At 41.4% G+C, this 16,358-nt stretch overlaps 1 protein-coding gene across 1 annotated transcript in view; it reads right to left on the bottom strand.

The window, feature by feature from the left end:
• Positions 1-16,358, bottom strand: part of COL9A1 (collagen type IX alpha 1 chain) — a 90,333-nt gene that overhangs the window by 52,449 nt on the left and 21,526 nt on the right. The window contains exons 7-14 of the mRNA XM_036414902.2: positions 14,596-14,670; positions 14,242-14,277; positions 14,055-14,117; positions 6,046-6,099; positions 5,750-5,785; positions 4,304-4,327; positions 3,906-3,959; positions 2,618-2,671 (exon numbers count right to left, since the gene is read on the bottom strand). Of these exons, the coding sequence (XP_036270795.1) occupies positions 2,618-2,671; positions 3,906-3,959; positions 4,304-4,327; positions 5,750-5,785; positions 6,046-6,099; positions 14,055-14,117; positions 14,242-14,277; positions 14,596-14,670 (396 nt within the window). The remainder of the gene's footprint in view (positions 1-2,617; positions 2,672-3,905; positions 3,960-4,303; positions 4,328-5,749; positions 5,786-6,045; positions 6,100-14,054; positions 14,118-14,241; positions 14,278-14,595; positions 14,671-16,358) is intronic.

The following is a 16,358-nucleotide window of genomic DNA, read 5'->3' as shown; positions in this document are numbered from 1 at the left end:
GTTAGAATTAAGAATACATTTAAATACAATATATTTAAACCTACTACTACTACTAATAATAGAAAGTTCACTGGACAAAATATATTTGTTCAATAAAAATATAAGGAACAAAGAGATATAATATTCTAAAACCTTGCCTCATGGGTGTATATCTTTTGGAGAACCCTAAATTGTGTAGATTATTTCTTTCAGGGGATTGAAAGGAGGTGAAATGAGAGAAATAGGAAATATGGGGAACTTGGAATCATAAACTTAAGATATGGGTTATCTCCTACTTGAGCTTCCATTTTCTAATTGCTTACTGGGTAAACCCTTTGTAAAAACTAGTTCATTTGAAAATGTTCTTTCATATGTCCAAGTTCTGAGCATTTGAGAGTCACAAATATCAAAGGACTTTAAATATAATGAGTAAGCCATTCCCTGAGAAAACCACGTTTAAAATTATTGTGATTCCGGAGAGATCCAAGATGGCTGCGCCCAGGTGAACACCTAGCCGCAGCCGCACACAACAATTTCAATGAAATACAACTAAAATATAAAACGGACGTTGCCCAGAACTACAGGAAGGTTGACTGACTGGAAATTCTACAGCGAGAAGCAAGGAGAAAACCAAAAGGAGGCACGGAGGAACTGTAAAAGCCCAAGGTACGGAGACACGCTGCGCGCGCGGAGAGGACGGAGCCAGAGAGGAGGGAGGCCGAGTGCCTGGCGGGCGTTCCCTAGCGGGAAGGAGATAAAACTCCGACTGTGCTGGACCCCCGACTGCTCTGAACCCCAGTTCTAAGCCAGACCCCGGGGACTCAGGCTCAGCCACAGGGAGCCGGGCTGTAAGGCGGAACCCCAGGGAGAGGCGAAAGGAGGTCCCGGAGGTGCGCACACTGCACACAGAGAAGGGACAGTCGGCTGCGCCGCGGGATTGCCCTGACGGGAAGGAGACTGGGGCTCCAGACTGCTCTGAACACCACCTCCAACTCCACTTCAAACGGAACTGAACCCCAATACCGGGCTCATTGTGGGAGAGCATAGACTGTTTGGCAGCAGGCGAAAATCGAGGGCACCTTTCTCTCAGAGGCGCCAGCAGCGAACACTGAAGGACCCGCATAGGGCGGGGCTGACGGAAGCCAAAGCTGCAGGCTCCACCCTGAAACCCCATCCCATCTGTAACTGCGAAATGCGACAACAAAATAGATCACAAATGCGACAACAAAATAGATCACAAACGAAAGAAATGGAGGACAAAAAGCATCTGGATATAGAGTTCAAATCTACGCTTATAAGGTTTTTCAAGAATTTCCTAGAAAAGATGGATAAGGCCTATGAGGATAGGAAAAGAGATCAACTAGAATTAATAAGGAGTCAACAAGAAATGATAAGGGATCAACAAGAAATAAAGAATACATTGTCTGAAATAAAAAATATTTTACAGAGTCCTAAAAACAGAAGGGAAGATCGTAAGAATCAAGTCAAAGATTTGGAACATAAAGAGCCAGAAGACACTCCTCCACAGAAGCTAGAAGTCAAGAGAATCCAGAAAATTGAAGATAATGTAAGAAACCTCTGGGACAACTTCAAGCGAACCAACATCAGAATTATGGGGGTCCCAGAAGATGAGAGAGAGCAAGATATCGAAAACATACTGAAAGAAATAGTGACAGAAAACTTCCCCCACCTGGTGAAAGAATTAGATTTACAAGTCCAGGAAGCACACAGAACTCCAAACAAAAGGAATCCAAAGAGGACCACACAGAGACACATCATTATTAAAATTCCAAGAGCAAAAGACAAAGAGAGAATATTAAAAGAAGCAAGAGCAAAGAAGGTAGTAACCTATAAAGGAGTACCTATACGATTGTCAGCTGACTTCTCAACAGAAACCATGCAGGCCAGAAGGGAATGGCAAGAAATATTCAAGGTGATGAATAGCAAGAACCTACAGCCAAAAATAATCTACCCAGCAAAGCTATCACTCAGAATCGAAGGCCAGATAAAGAGCTTCACTAATAAAAAAGAGCTAAAGGAGTTCATCACCGCCAAACCAGAATTATATGAATTGCTGAAGGGGGTTCTTTCAGAAGAGAAAGTAAACAAAGATAAAAATTATGAACAACAAATACGTAACTATCAACAAGTGAATCTAAAAACCAAGGAAATTAAAAAAATCTGATGAACAATATTAACTGTTGAATATAATAGAATCAGAGGTATGGAAGGGGAGTGAACTGATGATTCTTGGGGAAAAGGGGAGAGGGGGGCGTGGGAAGAGACTGAACATAAACTGTGCACCTATGGATGAGGACAATGGGGAGAGGGGAAAAGGGTGGGGTGGGAACCTGGTGGAGGAGAGCAATGGGGGGGGGGGGAAGGAACATTTGTAATAATATGAACAATAAAAACTTATAAAAAAAAAAAATAAAAAATAAAAATAAAAATAAAATTATTGTGATTCCTCTACTTTTCTTGCCTAAAAAGAATAGTGTTCTGAATGAGTGCAAAAAGTTGGTAGCTATTTTGGAATTTTAGGACAATGGCTAATTACAGGTACTTCCATCTTTTGGTTCTTAGGTTTCTCTAATCCCAAATCTCAGATACAGAGAAATTTAAGCTGCAGATAACTTACACTGGGTCCTGGAGGTCCAGGGGGGCCAGGTGGTCCTCTTTTCCCAGGGTCACCCTAAGTTATTTGAAAATTGTGACACAGCAGTTACATACATGTCAAAACACAGTGCAGAAAACTGGTGAGGCATGAGAGAATGATATGACTAGAAACCCCTACAGAGGTCAGCCATGCATATACCTGTCACCAAAATCAATGGGTGGCCCATAATCCAATCAGCTCCACAAAACCAGAAGGGGTTCCAAAGTATTATAATAAAACAGGGCAGAGGAAGACTTGGGGGAAAGTTAAGCCAATTCTCTATAAAATGATCACTTTCTCTATTCTGAAAACAAACTGGAAACACTACATATTTTTATAGCTGATTTGCAGAGGAACTGAAAGACAATACTGCTAGTGCCATTCATCTAATGGCAGTAAAAGAAGGCCTGCACCCAGCCTGAAGGTGTGAAATGGAAGGTGAATCTCTGCAGAGCCAGACTGTCCCTGGTGCTTGTCCCTTGCTCTGTCACTGCACTCTCTTGCCATTGAGATAGAAGATCAAATGTGGCTAAGTTCAAACAAGTCATTCAAGGAAAATGGATTCCAATTAGTCTTCATATCCAGAGTTTACTCCTAGCATATGTTTTCCTTCATCATCTTCTACTAGAAGACGTCAAAAGCATCTTAAATTTCATTTAACTTTATAATCATTTCATATTCATTCAGTTGTTGAGTAAGTAAATTTGTCAAACAGTAAACAAGAAAGGCATATAATCACACTTGAGAGTTATTCCTACTCTCAAGGAATTTACATAACATCAGTGTTTCATTTTTGAAATAGGTATTGAATATTAACATCAAGCACTTATGACTAGTAATTTCTACTATGAAGTTCAGCCCTTTATTGCCTTAAGCTGTTCTGTTAATTTGATTAAACTAACAACATTAACATAAATACCCGTGGTAATAAGTGCAGCCTATTCACTTATCATTTCATAAAAAAACACTGGGCCCCACTCTCCTGGCTGAGTTTGTAAAATAGTGGTGACACCTCCTGACTTGATCACTAATTCTGAAAGTTGGGAAGAAAATTTCGGCTAAAAACTTTGGGGAAAATTTTAAATCACTGTACAAAAACAAGGTAACATTGTTATCTTTGGTCTCCATCGATATTATAAACTGAATGAAATTCATCTGTCATTTTTTTGGATGTGCCAGGGAATAATATACAGTTTGGGTAATTTGCCTTCCCTAATAACATCATCTTTTAAGTCAGCGAATGTCTATCAAAAGACGTTGTAGTACTCACAATTGGTCCCACACGGCCAAGCTCTCCAGGGAGACCTGCTCCCCCAGGAGGACCCTGAAGACAAATTATTAAAGGGACGGGTCACTGGTGCATATTTTAACAATCCAGCACAATTGATATCCAGTATGATAAACAACTGACTTAGAATTATGTGTCTGTGCTAACTTTGGTCTCTGGAGAAACAGTAAGCCATCTGACCAAATTTTAATTACTAAAGTAGAACAGGAATTTCTCTAGTTAATAAAATATTTTGTTTAGCATAATAGAGGTACTGTCATAGCAGGTGATACACTATGAACACCAGTAGGTAGGATGTTAGTTGGAGAGTAAGGTTGAGATCTGAGAACTAGGCCATTTTTATAGACTATGTAAAAAATAGATCAAAAGATGATACTCACAGGGGGTCCAGGAATGCCACGGCCCTAAAAGATTAAAATGAAAATTACAATGACATGTGATTTATATTTAGTATAAAGGCAGACACAGTTCAAAAATAAATTATTCACTCTATCACTAAATAAATACATGATGCTCGTTCTAAAGAAAGCACTGGATAAAGAAAAACAAACATGGCTCCGCTTCTAAAGAAAGTGGAAGCTTGTGCCAGCTCCTCATATATCCCTCTGATGTCTAAGCTAACCAGTTATATTTTTTTCCAAACTTTTTTTTAAAGAAAACCAAAGTAAAGAAGTCATCCATGCTTGCCCTCAAGAAAACTTAATATCACTCACAAAGAGACACATCACAACCTGACAGTTTAAAGAGCTTTTCATTTGTCGTGTTTTATAAGAAACCTACATTAAGAGCAACATAGTGCAATGTTTTATAATTTATAACGTGACGTTTGGATGTTCTCCCAGACAAATAGTCAGCGCAGGGAGGCAAGCAGGGAAAAGGGGTCCAAACACACACTCCTTGACAGGCAGGACTCTATTCCCAGACACCAAATGCAGGAGATATTAAATGTAAAATGGTGCCACTCCTGAAATGACCTATGATGGGACAAGCTGAATTTGATTTTAAAACTAGCATTCCATCCCCCTCTCCTTTACACTGTATATCTCTTTAGCAAACCAAACTGTGTATGATTAGGGGTTGAAACCACATCATATTCATCCTCCAAGCCTCAATTCCTAGCACAAGGCTCAGTATATAATAAACCCTAACTATATGCCCGTTTAACTTTATTAATAAACTGAACACCAGCTGCCTAAAATCCCTTACTTTCTCTCTTTGCTTTCCAGGTTCACCTTTCCTCTCTTGGGGTTCCTCATAACTCTTTTCTCGCCTACTCAGTCTTGAATCACTTTTATTCACAGCTATCTCTGTCTGATACCAGGCCAGCCAAGGTGGGTGCAATGTGATTGGTCGGGGCCCAGCCATTGCCCCATGATCGCCCCACAGAGGAGGCAGGCCTCCCTCACAGAGGAAAGCCCAGCTCCCGGGTGCTGGCAGCCAGAGAGAAGGCAGGCCTACTCTTGCACAGATTCCATGCATCAGGCCTCTAGTAAGAGATAAAAACCAGTTATGAAGAAACTAGTGTGTTGTCATGGGCTAAACACTGAATACTTCAATTTGCTGATGTTAAGCAAGAAATGTTTTCTGTCAATTAGAGCGGAGGAGGAGTTTTCCATTGGGAAATACCACCTACAAACAAACACATATTTTACTGTCCATTCTCTAAGGTGTTTCTACTCATATTCAGAATACTTACCATGCCAGGTAAGTCATAACTTTTTTTTTTTGTAATGCATATTATGTAGAAAACTACATTTAAAATTTCCACGGTGGCAAATTTTTACCTAAAGATAGATTTGCAATTCTATTGCTTTACATGCACTCACTGGAAATCCACGTGATCCCGGCACACCAGGTTCTCCCTAAAAATAAAAATAGCTTCATTGTACTTAGCTTCTTGTAGTATAAATATGTAAGTATACAAACTGTATTAATATTAAAATCATTAAAACACTCCACCTGGGTGTTTTTTATTCAATTTAACTCAGCCAAAACACAATTTTAGTTGAACAGTGTATTTCAGCTGCTTCACAACTTTATTAGTTGATTTGCAGTCATTACAATAAAATTATATTTCAGCATTTAATTAACACCAACAAGCAATACCAGAAGGCTAACTTACTTTTTGTCCTCTTTGCCCCCCAGAGCCAGGAGATCCATCAGGTCCTGTTAATCCCTAACAAAGCAAGATGATATTAGAACTATTATAGCATCCTTAGTCAAATCATTAAACTAATAATTTCATTTTATTTATTATGTACAGAATGGTTACCTATGTATAATGCAAATATTCATAAAAATATCTTCCTATATTCTTACTCAGAGGTATGTTTAACATGCCATCTGTTAGTTACTTCATATTGATAAATGTGATTACATTCCTAACTTCTTGCTAGCTACATTGTTTATCACAGAGCTCAATAACAATGTTTTTTGCCATAGCTTTGAAAAAAATGCAACATAGCAACTACAGTATTCTAATAGCTAAATCTGATGGAACAACAGGTCTTGGCTGTGTGACTTATCTGTTTTAACACCTCCTTTACTTCATTTATAAAATAAAAGTACTATGTGTCTCTATAACTCTCTAATAATATCTTGAGAATTGATTTAATGTTTCTTCAATAGGAATTTAAAATAAACAATATCCTTATTACCTTACAGCCACCTAAGTAAAGCCCTCAAGCCATCTTCTAGCAATAACTGCTTATTTAAGAACATAAACTTTTAAAGTTGAAACATTTGAGAGCATGAATGTTTCTATATTATCTTCCTTAAAAATAGCTATGCTATAATTAAGAATATAATTTCATGTGTGCAACTATGTATTTAAAATTTAACCCACTTACTAGAAAACACTTTATAACTCTTATATTTAATACTAAAGCAGTTATTAAAGCATGTCTCCAAAGCATGCTCATTTTTTTCCAGTACTTATTTTATTATCATTCTCAACATAAAGTAGATATTAAAGCAAGATAACACTGTGTTATTTGAATTTTCCTATTTCGTGAAGATACATTTTTATATTTTAATTTTAGTTACTCTTTGACTCTTTTAGATGTCATTTATAATGTAATCTAGAAATTACACCTTGCTAAAGATAATTTTATGTATGTGTATCTACATATATGCACAGGTTTGTACATATACATAATGCATGATTATATAAGTGTCTTATAAAACCTATCTATTATTCAAATTTTGAAAAAGATTCAAGTGATATTGAGGGAAGGATTCCTTGAAATTATAAAAACCCTACTTAAAATGGATCATCAAAATCCATTTTTAATCTGTCATAGTCTACATAATTATCAATAAAATGCTTTCATGTAATTTATAGAGAAAATTTGTTCACTGGTCACCATTTTTACATTTCTCTATATTAATTAATTTCTCTCATAACTCCATAGAGTGAATAAAAGTAGAAAAAATTAATTGAAAATGTTAATTACTGGAAGTGTGCCAATGAAGAAAATTATTATACCCACACAAATGAATTTTTGACAGACTGTCTCTTATTTTCAATTGCCCTAATCCTGTGGTCGGCAAACTGCAGCCCTCAAGCCACATGCAGCTCTTTGGCCCCTTGAGTGTGGCTCTTCCACAAAATACCACGGCCTGAGTGAGTCTATTTTGAAGAAATGGCATTAGAAGAAGCTTAAGTTTAAAAAATTTGGCTCTCAAAAAAAAATTTCAATCATTGTACTGTTAATATTTGATTCTGTTGACTAATGTTTGCAGACCACTGCCCTAGTCTAATTACAACACTCTAATTTGGGAACAAGCCCCAACATCTTAGTTGCTGAGCACCTGTGGGAATGGAACGCTGGCTTCTGTAGTACTTCAGCACACAAACATACATCCAGGACCCCTCTCTGGAAGCATGTATGGCACATAGATTTTCTAAACCTCGGAGCATGTTTAACTAATGGAACCTCTAACTCCCACTTGATGTATATGTCCTCCAAGAACAATCCTGGCCAATTTTCACACACAGCCCAGTAGCCATCTTCAGTCTGTGACTTGAATAACTGATAAGATTAGGAGACAGTGGCTTCTATTTATGGTAGAATTCCAGCTGCACAAGAATAGAGCAGAACCAAGTAAAGGGCTGGATAACCTGGAGGTTGCTTCCAGGTCTCTCCTTACTTAGTATCCTCCACAGGACATGATAAAGATGTCTATCCCTAGGAATCTCTCTGAATTAAATTGAAAATATATTCTGGTATCAGGTGTTACAGTGTACTCTGTTATGAAATAGCCATGTAGAAAGGCATAAAACTCCATGAGCTGAAATTGACATTTTTAGAAATGTAAAAAATACACTCCAAGGGCTGTGTGTCCATTTGATTCTAGAACATTGCCTCAAGAATCTAATACATACTCAGTACCTGACTATGGAATAAAATTAATTTAGGTCAGCCTGGTAGGTGTGAGGATATGACACCTGTCCCTTAAACATCATCTTTATTTTTTGTTGAAACCCCAGCTCTGCCGCTTATTAGCTATGCAACCATTCACAAGTTGCTTAACTACATAGTGCCTCAGTTTCCTAATCTGTAAAATAGATGTAATTATAATAATAATAATAATATCTACCTCATGTGGCAATGTGGAAGGTTAAATGGGATATAACACACCAAGTGCTTACACCAGTGCCTGGCAGAGCTTGCTCTGAATAAACGTTAGCTACTCTTATTGTCATCATTATTACATCATCAGCCCTGTTCTAGATGCTGGGAAAGGCTCACATGAATCATAAGACATGTTTCCTGTTCTCTGGGAAAGAGTTCTGCAAACAAACAAACAAATACAAATACTAACCACAAGCACTGTACTCACAGACCTCTCACATTGCTTTGAAGCCTTACTAGTTCTGCTTATACTGACTTTTGAGAATAATTTCATAATAACTCACTATGCTAAACATATAACATCCCCCAGGAATAATAGTTATATACATTCAGGGTATGTTCTAACCTCTTTCCTGTAGAAAGGGCATGGTTTAAGTATAATATAATTCCTATCATTAATTCTAATTATTCTTCTTCATATCTTAGATCTATGCTATAAGAATAAATAAAATGCTGAAACAGGTTTGGCTCAGTGGATAGAGCGACGGCCTGTGGACTGAAAGGTCCCAGGTTTGATACCTTGGTTGCGGGCACTTCCCCAGTGGAGGTTGTGCAAGAGGCAGCTGATCGATGATTCCCTCTCATTGATGTTTCTAACTCTCTATCCCTCTCTCTTCCTCTCTGTTAAAAAAAAAAAATCAATAAAATGTATTTTTTTAAAAGAATAAATAAAATACTGTTTTTGCAGAGCTCGCTGAGCATGTCACAGCAAATAATGCTTATGTCTCTAGCAATATTATTAATGAGTAGAGGTCCAGTGCACAGATCCATGCGTATTGAAAGGAAATTAAAAGATGGCCAGTGGGGCGGGACTGGGCAAGAGGGGCCAGACACACCCTGTAGCCAACCTCCCATAGTCCCTCCTTGGCTGGATGCACCTGAGGTGGCACAGGGCTTAAAGGTATCAGCAGAGTAAGTGGGATCCCTCTGGCAGGTGGGGTCCCTCGACCTGGCCTGAGGAGATCAGGCTGAAACAAGCTCTCTGACATCCCCTGAGGGGACCCAGAGTGCAAGAGGGCACTCTGCAAAGTTGCTGTCACTCAGCAATTCCTGAGTTGAGTGTCTACCCCCTGGTGATCAGTGCGCATCATACCTACAGGCCAGTCAGCCATTCGCTTAGCCTTTTATATATATAGAAGATAGATAATAACATAGTTGTCCATTGGGTACAAGCTTATAACCAAGCTCCGACTTCTCTAATTTTACATGTCTATGGGGGCAAAGAACTTAAAGTCATAGCAGGAAGGAAAAGATTTTGTATGTAAGCCTAGCCGGTTTGGCTCAGTGGAGAAAGTATCAGCCCACGGACTGAAGGGTCCCAGGTTCAATTCTGGTCAGAGGCATGTGCCCTGCTTACAGGCTCAATCCTGGGAGGGGGGGGGGGGGGGAGGCGAGGGGAGCATGCAGGAGGCAGACAATCAATGATTCTCTCCATTGATGTTTCTAACTCCCTCTCCCATCCTCTCTGAAATCAATAAAAAAATATATTTTTAAAAGATTAGATATATATTTCCCCCACATTTACATTTACACACACATACATGCACACACACACACACACACACGCACAATTTTAATTTTTAATAATTCTTACTTATTAAAGAAATAAATGAGAGCAATTTTACCAGTGGCAGAAAAAATTGCTTTTACATAAGTGTTTAAAAAGATAAGGTTCTATATAGGATGATAGTGAAGGTGACTATGTTTTGAATTCTCACGCTGCTGCTTGGCAGGGAGCACAAGGCATACTAGCCCTCGATCTAATTTCCTCCAGTATTCCAATGACTCAGGTCTGGAGACTCAGGCATAACAACTGCCACCACTTTTTATCTTTTCTGTCAAAAATCCACTTAATTTGGGATAATTACCTTTAAACCATGTTCCTTTTAAATTTTTCCAAACATCATCTGGTAATGTTAACATGTGGTAATGTTAACTAAATGCAAAAAAAAAAATAAATAAAAATAAAAAAATACAGCTTTGCAATGATAGAAACAGCAGAAGACAGAGATTGGAGGTTTATGGTCTTACGATTACACTCAGGTTCACCTATTATAAAAACATTATTGAAGCTTTCCTACTGCCCTATGTCCAGGGACAAACAAACACCAATGTCTGTTTATTTTCAATGTCTTTCTTTATTCTCAATGTCTATCCTGAATTTAGAATAAAAGACATATTGAAAATGTCAAATGAGACAAAGGGTGGAGTGAGAAAAGTTTTTGGCTAAGAACCTTGTAAGTCTTACTAGAGGCCCAATGCACAAAGATTCATGCAAGAATGGGCCTTCCGCCGAAACCGGTTTGGCTCAGTGGATAGAGCATCGGCCTGTAGACTGAAAGGTCCCAGGTTCCATTCCAGTCAAGGGCGTGTACCTAGGTTGCAGGCACATCCCCAGTAGGGGGTGTGCAAGAGGCAGTTGATGGATGTTTCTCTCTTATCAATGTTTCTAACTCTCTATCCCTCTCTCTTCTTCTCTGTAAAAACTCAATAAAGTATATATTTTTTTAAATGGGCCTTCCATCCCCTGGCTGCCGGCACTGCCTTTGCTCCGTCCTGAGCCATCTTTTCGCTCCAGCCTGGAGCCACATTCCCACTTTCCCACACTGCCCAAAGGCCTGTACCTCCCCTCGCCACTTGGTGCCTGCGAATGCAAATTAACCTGCCATTTATTGAGTTAATTTACATACTCACTCCTGATTGGCTGGTGGGTGCCACGAAGGTAGGGTCAATTTGCATCTTACCCTTTTATTAGTGTAGATGTGGCTCCATTTCATAAAAATCATAGAAATATTTATAAATAATTATAAAATATCAATTACCGTATTTTTCGGACCATAAAACGCACTTTTTTCCCCCAGAAGTGGGGGGAAAAAGTCCCTGCGTCTTATGGTCCAAATATAGCCTACACATATACTTTTAAAAAAAAGTTTTTTTACTTGCCCGGCTCTGTGTGGGCTCTGTGTGGTCTCTGTGTGCTTGCCCGGCTCTAAAATGGTTCTAAATGCTGCTGTTTACTTTACAGGGTTGATTACATGTGCTTATGACTGTGATGTTGGGTTTTAATGCACATAAAATATTTTAGGACACTATTTGTTTCAGAATCTTTTTTTCTTCATTTCCCTTCTCTAAAAACTGGTGCGTCTTATGGTCCGGAGCGTCTTATGGTCCGAAAAATACGGTATAAATTATTTTATTACCCACTGAATTATCCATATCATTTTTCATTAGTAATTCAGATTCTAAAAATTCACTGTTGTTATTTTTCTCTCTATTTTCTCTGATTATCCATCTATTTAAGAACCTCATTTGTATCTGAATAAAGCAAAACTATCTAAAAAGAGAGTAATTCTAAAAATCAAGAAATCTGGTTACTTTCTTAGCCACTAAAGAACTCTAGGTCCCTGAGGAACCTAGTCTCCTCATAATTGTTCAGTTTCCTTATCTGTGGAGAATAATATTGCCAAACCTGCTTTCCAGATTGTTGTAAGTTTAAAGGAAATAATGTTTGTGAGGGTGCTTGAGAAAAGTGCAAATTAGTATAGTTAATATTTTGCTTAGTTCTAGGAAATGCCTAAAATACTGGCACATAGATGGATTTCTTCCTTTTTTCCTTCTTCCTTTCTCTTTTTCTCTTGCTTTCCTTCTCAGTCCCAGGAGACTGATTCAATATCCTCATCAGACTTTCCCTGAAGGCCTTCCAGAATCAAAGGCACAAACTCTTACATTTTTAAACTTTGGAAATCTGGTTTGTTCTGTACTATAGTACTGCAATTACAGACACAGAAAAATTGTTATTTACATTTACTTCTGAAGATTTTGAAGCACTCCCATTTGTTTATCCAAAATATATATTTATGTAGGGATAAACAAATGGGAGTTTATAAAGCAAAACTAGGTATTATCTTTCTGACCTTAAGGTAAAAAATAAAAAATTTGTTGAGCATGCTACATAAGACAATAAAACAAAGGCACAGAGAAGTCTAGCCCTCTGTCTGAGATTATTGCAACTCAATAGCAAGTGCTTCAACTACCACAAAAATTAATAATGATAATACTAACAGAAATAATAATGATAATAATTCAATCATAAAATTTCTTTTCACACAAAACAAAAGTCAAATCAAAGTTTCAAAGAAATGCAGAAATAAATCCAATCTATATTGGGCTACTAGTTTTTCAGTGGTCTCATATTTATTAGACATTTTTGTTATGGGACTGTTTCAAGTCATTCAGAGTGTATATTATACAAAAGTTAATTTGTTATTCAGCTTGTTCATCCTTGGGGGCCTCACACACTATCACTTTACATACATAACATAGAAAGTTCAAATTAGAGGCTTTGAAATGTAAAACAATCTACTTCCTAAAGCATAAGTACCACAGACAAATGTCCTCATTATGATAATCTGGATAAAGAAAGCACATCTTGCTAGCTGTTGAAATCTTGCTATTTTGCTTTTCTCAAAATGAAGGATTTGTCCTAAACTCAAATCAAACATTCCTGGAGATTACAGTCACTGGTTTTCAGGTGCTTCCTGTGAGTCAGAAAAGTCTTTAGTTTTGGGAAACAACATAAAGTGATGACTTGAAGGATAACTTGGAGGCACCACTGTCTGTGCTCTGAGAAGAGATGCCATAACCTTCTCCACTTGGTGTCTCAACCACAAAGTCCAGGACTGGCCTGTACTGGGAACTCAGTCAGTATGAGCTGAGCGCCTAAAGACGGGAGAAGCTGAGAGTCCTGAAGTAATCTTTCTCTGAGGAAATATTATTCAGGGTTAGGGTCAGTATCTGAGTTTCCTGCCGATGGGGGAAGGGAGTATGGAGAAGGGTATATTGGGCAACCGTTGCTGGTTCCTCTTCATGCGACCCTAGCCAGCTTATTTTTATCTAAGAAAACCCCATGGAAAGAGAGAAAACTGGTTTTAAATTTCCTATTCCATGTGTGCTGGCCCTGCCGCACCCCCAAACACCCCACTCACTTCCGGACCTCCCCTCAACCCATTTCTTTTTTTTTCTTTCCTTTTCCCTGCCTGGGGTTGTTTTTCTGAATTAATCTAGGGAATGGCAGTAAGAGGACAAGAGCAAAGGCAGCGTGCTCCAAAGCCCCAGAGGAGACCAGTAGGCATCCATCTCCCCCAGCACCTCTTGTGCCCCCAAGTGGGGCTGAGAGTGCAGAAGGTGAGCAGAGAATGGACGGACGGTCTGAGGCAGGAACCTGGTGCCAGTGCTGTTTTCTGAAAGCTGGAAATGCCAGCGCTGTGTGCCAGTCCCCAGAGAGCCCTGAGGTATGCGGGCGCTTCACCCTGGCAGACCTCTTGGCAGAAAGCTGCTGCCTCCAAGTCAGCCAGGCAGATTCAGGGCCACGGCCCGTTCCAACTAGGTCTACCGCTTCCCAGCACTGAGTCTCCCCCCTCCTCCTGCCCTTCTTCCTCCCCTACACACACACACACACACACACACACACACACACACACACATGCCTACTCACGTCAGCACCAGGCGTGCCAGGCTTGCCAGAGGCTCCCGGTTTCCCAGGTTCTCCAGGAGGACCCTGAGTGGGGAGGAGGGAGAGGCAGGGAGAGAGAAAGGTGCAACGTTGAGACCCTGTGGATGCATGTGGCTGCAAACCACATCCAAAGGAACCCAGTGGAATGAAAACACGCTGATCAACTTACCGGGGGGCCTGGCGGACCCTTTGGGCCTCGGTCACCCTGGAGGGGTAGGAGAGAAGGAAAGAGCAGTCACCGAGATGCTGGGGACCCTCTGAGGGAATCCCACCACGTTCCCCACACCGATGGGGACAGAAACAAGGTACATGGTGGAGGTTCGTGACCACTGGAGACAACTGCCTCCTCCCTCTGAAAATCCCCAGTCTTCTGAGATCCAACCCCCATGTCACCCAGGTCCAATCCCGCCTTTGGATGGGGGGGGGGGCAACTTGCCCCCTCAAAAAACAGCCTCTGAGCTGCTGGATAAAGGGTAGGAAAGGGCAGGACTGGAAGACAGAGGGGCTGGAGAGAGAAACTTACATCAATGCCATCGATGCCGGGAACTCCAGGGGGGCCCGGAGGCCCCGGTGGGCCCTGCTCGCCTGGAGGACCTCTCTGACAAAAACAGCACACGCGGTTAGTGGCACACACTGGGCAACAGGGAGAAACTGGGTGCTGTGGCCTGAGGCCCCCACCTCCTCCCCCTGAGGAGGCCGGGTTTTGAAACCCAATAGAGCACAATGGATCAGACTTCCAAGCTGCGCAGGTTGCCTGGGCTATGTCTGCCACGCTCCGAACAAGGCTGAACAGTGGGGTTGGAGCCTCATCTAAGACCCCAAAGTGGGGAGAGGGGTCCCAGGGCCTCACCTCTACAAAGTACACTAGACCAAAAGGGGGCCGGGAGAGAGGGAGGGAGGGAGGGAACCCCCCCTGAAGGGATTCAATCACGAAAACGGTGGTCACTGGATACCTTGGTTGAATCAGTAATTGCAAGCAGTGTTTGGGCTCAAATGGAACCGCTAAGGCTGGAGGCACTCTGCATCAGATGGGTTACCATATCGTTTTTGTAAATCTCTCCAGTCCAGTAGAAGGCTGAGGGGCATACTCTTGAGGGAAAGATCCATGGGGAGGAGAGAGGCAGAGGCCCCTGACTCCCAGCGAGCACCCAGCCTCATTTCAGATTCACCTGCAGGGACGCTTTCTATGCATGAGGTCTTTGTACCTCGCCTCCAAATTTCACTGACTCTAAGGAGTGACCCCTCTTATCGCTTGGGAGCAGCTGAGCTTTGAAAATAGTGTGAGCATGTTGCTTAGGGCGTGTGAGGGACTTTTCCACCCTTCTAAATGTAAAAGAAAGAAAAGAGAAAAAGCTTCTTTCATCAAGGAAAACTTTGGGTTTTTTTTCTAAGCCCCAGTGAGCAGACAGGTTACAATGGGGTCTTTGTCAGTGAAACCTCAAACCCTGGCCGCACTCCCCGCCCCCGGCTCGGGCGGGAGAGATGCCGGAGCCTTGGGGAAGCTGCTGAAATGTCTCTGGGCGCCAAGGCTGCCCAGGGCCAGTCCCCAAGCACGCACGGTTTATATTTTTTTAATGTATTTTATTGATTTTTTACAGAGGGATAGAAAATTAGAAACATCGATGAGAGAGAATCATCGATCAGCTGCCTCCTGCAACCAATGCACATGCCCTTGACCGGAATGGAACCCGGGACCTTTCAGTCCGCAGGCCGACGCTCTACCCACTGAGCCAAACCGGTTTCGGCAGGACACACTGTTTGGAGCTGCCACCGCGGGATGGGGGAGCAGCAGGAGAGGGAGGTTGAGGGGCGCTGGCCTAAGTTCTCGCCCACCTTCCCTGGGCTCCCTGGCTGTGTCCAGGAGAGAGAGGAGAGAGGAGGGGAGGTAAAAGGAAACGGAGCTAAAAATTAAAGCTAAATCTGGAGACACCGAGGGCCTTTGGGATCTGAGCCCGCAGCAGCGTTAGGTCCCAAGTGGGAGGAGGTGCCCTTTCCCGGGCAGGTGGGTCACCTGGGGTCCCCGATTCCCATGATATTTGCAGATTGCTGCAGGTGCTCTGGGCTGAAGGTAGGGCGCCCCCCTCAGCCCTGGAGATACTCCGAGCCTTCCCTACCCGAGCTCCCTCCACAGCTGCGCCTCCAGCCTTTCCCCCGTGTGAGCTGGGAAAAATGCAAACACGCTTTCGCCTCCAGCTTACCTGCTCGGGAGCCTGGCTGGGCTGGGGGAGAGAAAGATGGGGGAACGAACGTGAGAAGGCGCCCCGCCCCGCGCCCCAAACTCTCGCA

The sequence above is a fragment of the Pipistrellus kuhlii genome, unplaced genomic scaffold (genome assembly GCF_014108245.1).
Source record: "Pipistrellus kuhlii isolate mPipKuh1 unplaced genomic scaffold, mPipKuh1.p scaffold_m20_p_5, whole genome shotgun sequence".
In the NCBI taxonomy this organism is placed as follows: domain Eukaryota; kingdom Metazoa; phylum Chordata; class Mammalia; order Chiroptera; family Vespertilionidae; genus Pipistrellus; species Pipistrellus kuhlii.
The sequence above is the reverse complement of the archived record's forward strand: the minus strand, read 5'-3'. Positions and strand labels throughout refer to the sequence as shown.